General features: G+C 45.4%; 1 protein-coding gene across 1 annotated transcript; it reads right to left on the bottom strand.

Annotated features, from left to right (window-relative positions):
- Positions 1–2,679: 2,679 nt before the first annotated feature.
- Positions 2,680–9,532, bottom strand: LOC125514655 (katanin p60 ATPase-containing subunit A-like 1). Its single transcript, XM_048679993.1, has 13 exons — positions 9,118–9,532; positions 8,888–9,037; positions 8,250–8,380; positions 7,660–7,789; positions 7,281–7,561; positions 6,858–6,982; positions 6,494–6,537; positions 6,255–6,386; positions 5,814–5,891; positions 4,842–4,924; positions 4,389–4,511; positions 3,215–3,275; positions 2,680–3,126 (listed from the first exon to the last, which is right to left on the bottom strand). Exons 1-13 carry the CDS (start codon positions 9,400–9,402, stop codon positions 2,971–2,973), a joined length of 1,779 nt encoding a protein of 592 aa, XP_048535950.1. The 5' UTR covers positions 9,403–9,532; the 3' UTR covers positions 2,680–2,970.
- Positions 9,533–11,675: the final 2,143 nt, after the last annotated feature.

Below are 11,675 nucleotides of genomic sequence, written 5' to 3'. Positions count from 1 at the left end.
GTCTGCGTCGCGTGCAGTGCCTCCTAGCATGTAAACGTCTCATCTCATCATACGAACATCAGCTACATTAGCAAGCCCTGCTGGGCTGCGAGTCGCTGCAGCCTCTCACCAATCCGCGCAAGCAATCGCTTAGTAGCATCGTTATCTGAAGAGAGAACTAAGAGGGCACATGGCCGGGTTCAGAGAATCAGATTGCTAAGTGGCGCATCTCCATTTGAGGGTGGTGAACTTGTGCACATGCATCGACAGTTATGTCTCGTTGGTACACAAGTACGTATGCCCAAGCATCATCTTATGATGTCTCGTTTACGTTACATACATTCAATACGTTCAGCACAGCATATACCGTGCCAGGACACATGGCAGCACGAGTACGTACGCTAGGATTGATCACGCCTTGACAAAGGCATGAGGAATTCCTGCCGCGATGATCATACGTACGTACGTAATGCCTCGCGACTAGCTGCTCCTCCTGACGGGTGGAGTTAATGCTGCAGAATATATGCTGGTAGCTAGCAAGCCGGGCCGGCGGGAACACGCCTAGTCGCCTACAGTAGTGTTTGGTCTGCAGGCGAAGCGGGACAGACGGGGTACGGGTACGAGCCATGAGCGTTGGCACTTGGCAGTTAGAGCGCTGTCTGGCAGCGGCAGCGGCAGGTGGTGGCACCGCGCCGCCCGCCAGTCCGGTCGTCGTACGGGCACCACCGGCACCGGGTCGCCGGGCCGGGTCGGTCGTGCAGCGACGTGAGAGGATGGGCGGTGGAGGGAGGGGCCCCGCCGCGCTTGCGTCCGTGGCGCCGCCGACGCCGACCGATCGATCGGGACGTGTCCGCTAACTCGAACCCGGCCTGCCCACGCACGTGGCGCCCGCGTCCCCGGCGCGCGCACGGTGCACGCCGGGCGCCCATGCTGCGCGCGCGCGGGCGCTTCCGTTCCGAAGGCTTACCCGGCCCGGCCGTGTGGACTTGGCGCGCGCGCGCGCGTCGGCGTCGCTCTGTATGTATGTATGTAGAGCACGCACGCACGCACGCCCGGTCCTGCCGCGCGGGTCGCTGTCCGTGTCCGGTGGGCATACGCCATGCCATACGTAGCGACTGAGCGACGGATTCCGCCATGATTGCGCGGATTCGCATCCCCGTCCCGTGTACGTGTACGTGTACGCGTGCCCTACACCTGCACGGCGTAGGCTCGTGTCGCGTGCTCTGGACCGGGGGGGCTAGCTAGGTTCCTGCGGACGGAGACCGCTCACTGTCGCTGGTTACGATGGGAAGGAGACGGCTCGATCGGGTTCGTCCATCTCCGCGTGAGTTTCGGAGAATGCCGCGCGCCTTCGCCGTCGTCCATGAACAGGTGGCGAACCGTCAAGCGGTGGGCGGCGCCGCACGGGCGCCCCGCCGTGGAGTGGCGAGCTAGACGTGGCTGCAAAACGTCGGGAAGTATGGAGGCCGCCTGAACGCATGCGCAGGCGCGGATGCAAACGCGACGGGTAACCGGTCGTTCATTCCGATCGCGGTGCATGTCGGTTACCTAATGGCTAATGCGATGGTCACTCCGGGCGGTGCTTAGGTGGGCGATAGCTTTCCGGTGAAGTGACGGCCAACGTGGGATGCCGCCGCGTTCGTCTTCTCTCCGGGGGTCGATCGGAACATCGACCGTGCTCACGTACGGAATATATTTCGTTTCTGTCTCATGCACGATGAATAAAACAACAACCATATCTACGTGCACTGGATTCCAGAGCCGTGGTCCGGGCCCTTGCCACACTCGGTTCCAGAAATCAAATAGCCACTGAAATGGACGTGTTCTGTCGGTAGTTAGAATTTAGAGGACCTGCACATTTTTTCTTTTCAATTTCACTTAAAACCATCAACTGGAAATGCAACCTGCCGTGTGTAACGGACAATCATGGACCCAAAATAACACCAGGAAGGAAACATGAAGCATGTAGCAAGGCTTGCCTCTATTTTTTTTTTTGAGCATAAGTACAGATATAAGCGCTCATATACACGCACACACGCACACCCTACCCCTATGAGCACCTCCGAGAGATTGGGCCGGCATATCATCTTGAGATTTTACGAAGTCACCGTAGGCGCCTCGTAGTCGACGGGAACGTCTCCTCCCACTGAAAGCGTATCACCAAAATTCCTGAAATAAATTCAGGATAAATGCGAGCACCAGGATTTAAACCCTAGTGGGTTGGGGATACCACTGTCCACCTAACTATCTCAACCAGAGATTGGTTCGCGGCTTGTCTCTATTTGCTATTGCTAGTGCCGCATAGGTGTCTCAGTAGCTTTCAGTTGTAATGTTGGACCAAGATTTCATGTTCAAAGATGAATTCTAACAAGTCCGAGAATAGTTCAAAGATGAATTCTATTTGCTAGTTTAGGATATTTTTTTTGAAGCAAAGCAAACTAATTGATACTACGAACTCGTATTTCCCTTTCTTACTGCTGCCGTAGCGTCTCCATATTTTTTTCACTCATTTACATCACTTAACACTAATACAAACTGTACAAGAAGCAAAATCGGTCTGGGGATGGTCGCTCGACTGGATTTTGTCCGTCGATAAAAAGGGTCCAGACCAAACCAAACCAATCCAGTAATCATTAAATCCCACACCAAACCAAATTATAGCAGGAGCTCAGTCCGTTTCAACCAAACCAGAGCAGCCCAAAATGAAAACCGGACTGAAACTATGGTTTTCAGCCCAGACTATTACCAGGTTTAATTCCAACAGTCGAGAAAAGTCAAACATTGTTACAGAAAAGAAACTGAGAACGCCTTTATAGACTACCATATCCCTCTCCGCGTCTAAAGAAAGCCGGTCTCCAACGCCCCATGTTTTCTCATCTCAAAATTCAGGTAACTACAGAACCACGTATGAAACTAGCTAACTGTATACACATCCTCGTTGGAATTACATTTTTTATGTAGTAGCCATATCGTATATAAGAGATAGTTTCTTCAAGCTAATTTCAGAGGTGGGCCGAATCTGGATGCTGCTGGTCTTGTTCTATCCGGTAAAGACTTTCTCCGTTGTTCGGCACATGCAACATACTCATCGATTGGAGGAAGAGGGGGCTCCCCCTTCTCGTCTTTTGGAATTTGTCCCCTGATAAACTGTGGAAGGCAAACACATTGACCAAGTGAGAAGCTGACGATGCCCCAAAAGAGGAGGGGAAATAACTTGTGGGCTGGTTTACCATACCTTCGATGCCCAATGCCTTTCTGCCTGCATGCAGATATCCCTGATATCTCTTCCTGCCATCCTGCACTCAGTGTTTAGAACAAGTAAGATAATGGACTGCTAAGCACAGTACAGTTTGTCTTGAATGATCTTTTAGCAGTATGCGTAGCTGTCCAGACTGTCCAGATGAAAAACAAAAAACATTGGTACACGATCTAATTTCCTACTCCCTCCGTTCCGAATTACTCGTCGCGGAATTGGATGTGTCTAGATGCATTTTAGTTCTAGATACATTCATTTCTGCGACGAGTAATTTGGAACGGAGGGAGTAGATACTAGTACCAGGATGGGACAGCACACCAACCCTTGCTAACCAAGTCAAGAGTCACAAATAGACAAATAAGAACCGATGCAGCTTTCCCTGATCTACAGTAATGCATTTAAGAATCTAAATTCAATACACAAGCCGTTAAAAAGAAACGATAAGCCGGACATTTGCTACTGCAAACACGACAGGCTTGTGGCTCAATCAGGACTTGCATATTTTTTTGTGTTACAAAATGTACCACACTAAGTGCTCCCTCTGTAAACAAATGCAAGACGTTTTAGGACACAGCTCAAACATATTTTCGGAGCATCTCTTTGCCGCTTCCAGGTACACAAGGATCATATATACATGTGATCCCCGTCTCTGATGGACTATGCACCATTACGGCACTGAGTTTAGAAACATTTCTTTCCTTCAAATATTTTTCAGAGGAACGTAAAACAAATATATCAATATGCATATATCTTGTTTTATTCGTTTAGATTTATCCTTATGAATCTGTATAGTCTTTAGGAGATGATATGGAGCTACTCCTGCCATATAAATATCAGAGCATGCAGAAGTTATTTACCATATGTTAATGGAGCTGTGAAGGACTTAGTGTTGAATATCAAAGCATGCAGAAGTTATTTACCATATGTCAATTTTACACATTTTATTTGTTATATTGAGCAGTTGACCTACAAAACATATGCTACTAAATGTGACAGCCTCTTCTTCCAATGAACTGTCAATGTGGTTTCGCAAACATTCGTTTTGTTCTGAAAAGGAAAATTTAGGTATATAACTGGTATTTTTGTTTTTTCATTAGCGGCTCTGTAGCAACACAGGGACATCCTGATTGAAGATTCAGAATGAAGTACTTACTCCTCAGTGGCAAGGGAAAACTGAACCAACTCGGATTTTGTTAGGTGCTTTGCATATTGGGCTGCTATTTCTGCACGGCTCTGCTGGTCCGGTAGGCCGAAACAAATCATTGAATCAAAACGGCTGCAAATTAACAAAGGAAACAGGAGAAGTTAAGAGTACAGTTTTCATAATCCAAATAAAAGATAAGATCAAATTGATCATGATATCTAAGTTTTATATAAATGTTACAAGGTTTAACGTCAATTTTTTTTCACAAGGTTAAGTAGTTTAGTCCAGTATTGCAGCACTGTTTATTTGTATAGCTTATATGTTGTTATGTACGGCTCTTAGAAAAATGCAGGAAGCCAAAAAGAATCTCGCATAAGAACTTCAGTACTCACTAGACAGTGTGAACATTAGTTAGGACTGTTTACAGGAACACAGAAGGGGGGTGGCGAAATAGAACTAAACCTGATGAGAGCAGGATCAAGGTCTTCCTTTCTATTTGTTGCAGCAATAACCACCACACGTCTATCCTGCTCGAACCCGTCGATCTTCACAAAAGAAATTTAATTAATGGCAATAATACACACGGCAGGTGCAGTGATTGTATAAGCATGATAGAAGCACCTAACAGACCGCATGCAGGTCTTTTGTCAGGTAACTGAGAGGTATCAAGCTATCAAAATTGGATACCAAAAACATGGAGAATAGCAACAGGGGCTTACATGCTAATGCTTGCACAAAGCGTAAGTAAATAACCACAGCAAAAACCAGGCATGAAATAAGAAGTCCTGCCAGTTAGAAGTATGCGCTTTCATACATGTTACAATGTACAGTTTCTGCAACACAGTAAGGGTTTTAAGAGTATTGTATCTCTTATTCAATCTCCGGGGTTTACACAAGGTCTCAAAAGTGCTGTACCAATGTGTGTGCCGAAGTGCAGACTGGGCTAGCTAAAGTAGATTGCTCTAGTGGAAGTCGTGTCGTGTGGCGTGACGACTTTGGGTAATTCCTACTGGGTTCTGCAAATTCTGAGGAGCGAGTGGCCTACGCTGAACTGGTTGCTGTTCCAAGCACGAAAGGCCATGGCACTAACCGCTGACAATGGTATGAGGTGAAAGTGGATGTGGACCGTGCAGGGATTGCGACAAAGCTGGCAACTACCGCGTCATATTGTTTGGCATTTGGTTAGGTGTGACAGAAATAATGTCTACATCCAAAGATTATGTAACTTCGTTTAATGTTCCCCTGGCTTCTCTTGAGCCGTGGCTATGCACTCTCATGGTTTTGAATAAATAAAGCCCATAGTCTCACCTTCCCTCCCTAACAGGCAGGATGAGTGATTGAAAGAAGTATGTATAAACTCAGTGGTTACTTACACCAACAGAGGTAACAGGCACTCAATATTACTTACACCCACAGAGGTCAGAGGCACTCTACCTGTCGCAGAATTACTGATAATATCCTTCGAGTAGCTTCATGCATTTCACTATCTCGAGAAATAGCAAAAGAGTCTACCTATACAAGGATATAAATTAGAAGGATGCAAAATTCACATCTTAGTATAAACAGGAAAATCAAATCACTATGAAGCGAAGTATACTAAAATAGAGAACAAAAACAGGCTAAAGGGTCATGCAGAGCTCCTAGTTAAGTTGTTTTGGAGGCATAGAAGTATAAGTAGTTCTACTTCACCAGCCATCATCATTTGGAAAGAAGGCAAAATTCAGCTTAAAGCCTAAAGAAGCAACACATTTTTTATGAAATTTGGAACAACAACAAAAATATTCCACCAACATCAGTATGTTAAGCACCACCATACATTTCGTAACTGATGTATTATCCATAACACATGTATGCTATAAAGATGACGGTGCGTACCTCATCTAGGAAAATAATACCTCCATCAGGAAGATTGTTGGCAAGTGAGAAAACAGATCCCAACAGGCGCTCACTTTCACCATAATATTTTGACATGATGATCTCCAGTGGCACATATAATAGTGGAACTCCCTAGAATAAGTAAAGTGATCAGCAGAAAAGCTTCAGAAAACATATTTCAGTTTCTTTTGCACAAAATTACTTTCGAGAATTTCCAAAAGTATAGGAGTATGAGTTACCGCTTGCTTGGCAATAACACGAGCAGAAGATGTCTTACCAGTCCCTGAAATGATGAGACAGTGGTAACTGGTAAAGTAAGCAAACAAACCAGCAAAAAACAGACGCAGTCATACTATTAGCGCACAAAGAGGGGCTCAAAATCAGGAAGTGCAAGCACTGATCTGTTGCAATTTCTCGCTTATAGTAAATAGTCTAACCAACAAATACTATAACTTTAATTATGAAATGACATAACCTACTTACCTACTATTTTTTTACCATGGTTGTTAACATTAATTAAGAAACAAAATAGCACAAAATGTAATATTTTTATTTTTGGTATTGAAATTTGCATTGAAGTAAAAGGCCATTCAGATCACGCACCAGGTGGACCTTCAAACAGAACCGCCCGAGGTCGATTTGTTTCAAATTTGCAACGTGTACCTCGAGCAATGTCATCATATATTTGAGGATTCTGTAAAGCCAAGAGTACAGTATCCTCTATCTCCCTATAAAGAACAAAAGACATATATTAAACCTTAGAACTATGCCTTTATGATAGAATACACAAAAGCAGTTGACTATTAAGACTGATAGTAAGCTCTGCAGTCAAGCACCAACCAGAATGTGTCAACTATCAAGGAAAGAAGTCAAATAAGCAGAAAAGCAGAAAGGAATGGCACAATGCATGGGGGATGCTTGTAATTATCATTGAACAAACACATCTACATACTAACAATATAATACCTTTACTTTGCATATATAAAATATCTGCTGTTTCGAGATTAAAAGTAACAGATGTTGTACCTTTTCTGATGTTCATATCCAGCAATGTTCTCCCACATGACAGTGCCATCCATTGGAACACTAGAGGTTTCATCAAACCCATAGACCCTAACACCCATATCCTCTAAATCAGATACAGTTTTTTCTATAGAGGGTAGATGCTTAGATCTCTGACCACTTCCTTTGGTTGATGCTTTCCCTGATGATGTCTTAACATCTTTCTGGCCAGCTATTTTTAAAGCACTGACCAAACCTTCAAGTTCTTTCGAACTAAAACTGTCAGGCTTGATGAATTCAATTTCCTGAGAGTACACACAACAATCAGAAATTGCATGAAATCTTTATATAATGACAAAGTGTAGGTTAAATTTCTTAAACAATCTTAATTAAGTATACATACATAAGGACTAACAGCATATTCAGATCCGACAAGTGGCTCAAATATCAAAACACAAAGAGAATCTTCATTGTTCTCTCCAGTGCTTGCTGTCGTTTTTGGAGGATTCAGTGTTATTTGACGCGCAGCTGCACTGGAACAGAATTAATTGATTAAAACACAATATAATTGGTTACTTGGCAACACCTATTTCTATGACATGGAAAAGAAAAACACAAGGCAATTTGCAGGTAAGAAGACTACATGAGAAATCCTGACAATAATGCTTGCACCTCCCACAACCATCAACAAAGATTTAAAAATGCAATGTATCATTTGTATCTATGATTCCCCTTCAGCTGATCAACCAAGATAATACAATTGCGCCAATCCAAGCAGAGAGAAATAGTGGCACAGGACTCTGATTAAGGAGAAAAATAAATATGGAAAGAGGATGTGAGGACACAAGAGAATGCATGTGGGTGAAATCTGAAACTGTATTATCTGCGATCTATATATGATTGCCCTTAGCACAAGTGCAAAACCAAATAACCAGGCAATGACAACACATATCTTTGCACCAAACTGAATATCATCCTGTTTCTTTTGCTAACCTGTCCCAAGCACGCAATAGTATCTCTGAGCCACCAACACACTGTTCTGCCTCAAGTCCGATATGCGTTACGAGATCAACAATGAGGCGCGATATATTACAGGTAGATGGTACATTGAATTTAACAACCACCTGTAAAAAAAACTAAATCAGAGAAATTAAATGCAATTATGAAGTGAATCTTGCACAAGGTTACTATCTGTTACTGATTATGGGGTGAAAATGTGCAGTTCTAAGTAAACACAGTAGCCCGCCCCGAATGTCATGCCAGATCAACAAAATGCACTTACAACTGCGCTCTAATAGCAACCGTGCAACAATCAACCTAACCTGCATCTCACGGTATCCTTGTGCCGACTACGGAGACTCACAATTCTTTCTTGAACTGACTGATTCTCGTACTTAGGTTCACTCGAATTTGTTACCAGTTACCACTGTGACATGCTAAATCTATACTTTCTACATTAACCAGTGCACCAAAGCATTCCGACCAAAGTGGCTGACACAATGTACACCGAAGTGCTCACTAATTCCTCTAGCCCTTAGACTGACATGTTATGCACAACTAATATTGTTCAGCAGACATCTCGAATGTCTGTACTGTGCTGTGTGTGTGGACAGTGGTGGTGGGGGGACGACCTTCTGGCCCTTGATTGCAACTTCAAACTTCGGGTACGACCCTGGCTGCATTCCTCGGCTCTCAATCAGCTCCATTATCCTCTTCCTCTCCTTGCGGGCCAAGTCCTCCACCGGTGCCGCGTCAGTGCTCACCGCACCGTCAGCCACGCCCTGTAAACACAGATCAAGCTAAGTCCAGCTCCCTTAACGAAAACCGAAAGCTCGGACAGAAGCAAAACATAACACGCCACCTCCTCATTGGCATCGGCGTAGGCCACCACCGGCAGCGACGCGAGCGCGGCGGCCGCGGCGGCAGCGAGAAAGGCGGCACTCCTCGAGGACGAAGCGCGCGATTTCGCATTGGGGAACCCTAGGCGTGACCCTAGTGCCGTAGAAGGCGAGGCGGAGGCGGAGGCGGCGATGGGCTTTTGGAGAGGAGGCGGCGGGGGAGAGGAGGAGGTGGTGGTGGAGGCCGCCGCCCCGGCTTGCAGTTGGCGGAGGAGGCGGGTCGCTGGGAGGCGTCGGCGGAGAAGCATGGCCGTGCCGAGGTTTCGCCGCCAGGAAGACTGGTGTGGGGGAGGCCACCGGAGAGTTCGCGGCGCCGGGGAGTTTCGCAGTTGTGCTTTGCCTTTTGCCCCCTGCTCACGAAAGAACAAGGCGTATTTCCGATGGACGCCTCTATGACGTTTTTCTACTTCACTTGGAATGCGCCTTCATGGCGTTTACTGTTTTTTTTGAGACAATCATGGCATCCTATATATATATAAGAAGTTTATCCCCACTACATGATTTATCTTAACATACAAGCTGTCCACATCAGCAGATCAGTCATATCATCATTCCATAACCGGCTTACAGATGGGACCGATGAAAAGATCAGCAGGCCATCTCAGCGATCAGTTACCAGTGTTACCGGAGGACCGAAGGGACGCTCACAGCGGTACAGAGAGTACAGAAGGACCTCCCTCCCGAGTCTGACCCACCACGTGCCGTGGTGCGTGAACCCACCAAGACAAAAAAAACCCGATCTCCTCCTTGACGCCATCAATACCTGCAAGATCCGAAGGAGCTCCCTCAAGTCGCTGTTGTGCTCCTGGCCCTCATCGCGTCGGCGGCCTCGGACGCGGCTGATGTGGCCATCGTCGCCGCAGCCCCGGTTCTAGCGGGATGAGCTGGGCAAGGAGAGGCTCGCTTCGCCACTGCCATTAAATCCTGCAACAGCCATCCCAGCACAGTCGATTCAGCCTATGCGCATGTTGCTGGTCTGCTTGGCGCCCTTGCACAGCCGGACTAGGACGCACCGAACGCGGCCGTCCCCGCCCCAGCGGTGGCCTCTGTTCTAGCGGGATGTCCTCGGGAATGAGAACCTTGCAGGCATCCCTTTGGCTCCTCGGCGTCGCCATCAATGCCCAAGGTACGTGAATCTTACTCTGTTCTTCAGACTTTTTAGACTGCAGTTTTTTATCCCTGACATTTCTTCAGTTTCATCAGACTTCTACTACTCCCTCCGTCACAGTTTATAAGTCCTACACGTATACCTAGGTTGCCAATTTTATCACCCTAATATAAACTATATAACACAAAAATTATATCTTTTGAAAATAGAACATCTGAAGTTTATATTGGTATATTTTTTATAATATATGACTTGTATTAGGTTGGTCAAATTGACAACCTAGGGGTACGCGCACGCCCTGTAAACTGAGAGAGAGGGAGTACCTACCGTCAACCATCGTGTGTCACACTTGCAGAGTCCTCAAGTGTAATAATTTCTTTGCGCTTACTGGTAGCTCTGAGGTGCTTTCTAGCTTCAATAGGGCGAGGACGGTGACCTACAGCAACAACGCTTCTGCAATTGAAGCCCTGTTGTCCTTCTGTAGATTTTACTTTCCTCACACCAACCGTACATAGTCCACTGCTTCAAGCCCTCTACGGCCCAATTCTAGAATCATCCTACACTGTTTATCTTCTCCATTGCCATTTGGGACCAGGGAATACCTTTCTGCTGCAGGTAATTAATGCATGACGCTCCACTTCCACTCCCCACTATATATCTCAACAAGAAACTGATAGATCCCCATATAAAGTGCTTACCCCGCTTTGGTACATCCTCCAGTATAGTTGGATGTTTACCATGGGCACTCATACTTGCCGCTGGTGAACAACTCCCTCCCCTGTCCTCTATATTCGGACATTCCCGATAACATATTGCCGGTTGAATCACAAATCTGAATTTATTCAGGTACTAGATGACTTGAACGCCCGAGCCATAATCTTAGTTGTTCTTCCCTCGCTGCATACCCAAGCGTGTCAGGTACACATTGTTCCCATCCATTGCTACTTCTTCATCTTTGTGTACTTGATTAATATTTAAATCTAATTTAGCTTGATCGAACACATAGCCTTGCATACATTGCCTATTCTGGATTTTATTGCTTGATCCAGATCTGAATTTCATTTTGCTTGATTGAAGAATATATCCTGGAATTGTATCTCCTTACCCTATCATGTCCATGGTGCTACTAAGGCCACAAGCTGACTACTACTGCCTTCAGACCCGCATTTCTCCTTTTATCTCATATATGCATGTGCGTGTCATCAAATATTTGGTTCTCCTTTCTGTTTTGCGACTCATTCATATCAACGCTTATCAGTTTGATGTTGAACAATCTATTAATTTGTGATGCTCCTCCTGGCCTATAGGTATTCGACTAAATATTGTTGCGTAAATTTATCTTGAGGTAATTTGTGTGTCAATCAATTTGATACTTTGTATGCCTCTTGTATTTTTATCGAATCGAAGGTTAAC

This window comes from Triticum urartu, chromosome 6, assembly GCF_003073215.2.
Source record: "Triticum urartu cultivar G1812 chromosome 6, Tu2.1, whole genome shotgun sequence".
Taxonomy (NCBI): domain Eukaryota; kingdom Viridiplantae; phylum Streptophyta; class Magnoliopsida; order Poales; family Poaceae; genus Triticum; species Triticum urartu.
Note: the sequence above shows the minus strand (reverse complement) of the source record. Positions and strands in the feature narration are given on the sequence as shown.